This window comes from Myotis davidii, unplaced genomic scaffold (assembly GCF_000327345.1).
Source record: "Myotis davidii unplaced genomic scaffold, ASM32734v1 scaffold586, whole genome shotgun sequence".
Lineage (NCBI taxonomy): Eukaryota > Metazoa > Chordata > Mammalia > Chiroptera > Vespertilionidae > Myotis > Myotis davidii.
The window spans coordinates 464,196-464,495 of record NW_006296809.1 but is presented as its reverse complement, the minus strand read 5'-3'; the positions used below and the strand labels follow the sequence as shown (position 1 = coordinate 464,495).

Here is a 300-nt window from a genome sequence, read left to right as displayed (position 1 = left end):
CCCGTGTCCACGTTCCCGTTGGCGTCGAACCGCAGCGGCAGGCCGCGCACCCGGAAGCTCATGTTGTACATGTTCTCCAGGAGCTAGCAGGGGCGTGGGGCGGTGGGTGGGGAACGGGGGGCCAGCTGCCGGCACCCAGGCCTCCCCCCTCGCCGCCCCTGCTCCCTGGGCACAAGTGGGGTCGGCCCAGCTCCCACGTCCTCACCTGCCAGGGCTGCACAGGCGCCCGTGGGGGGCAGCCCAAGGCGTCGCAGAGCAGCGTCTTGTGCAGGGCCTGGGCCACGCTGTACACGGCCGCGT

At 72.7% G+C, this 300-nt stretch overlaps 1 protein-coding gene across 1 annotated transcript in view; it reads right to left on the bottom strand.

The window, feature by feature from the left end:
- TAS1R3 (taste 1 receptor member 3) overlaps positions 1-300 on the bottom strand; it is a 5,588-nt gene that overhangs the window by 3,404 nt on the left and 1,884 nt on the right. Inside the window, exons 4-5 of the mRNA XM_015569679.1 lie at positions 206-299; positions 2-83 (exon numbers count right to left, since the gene is read on the bottom strand). Coding sequence (XP_015425165.1) covers positions 2-83; positions 206-299 — 176 coding nt within the window. The remainder of the gene's footprint in view (position 1; positions 84-205; position 300) is intronic.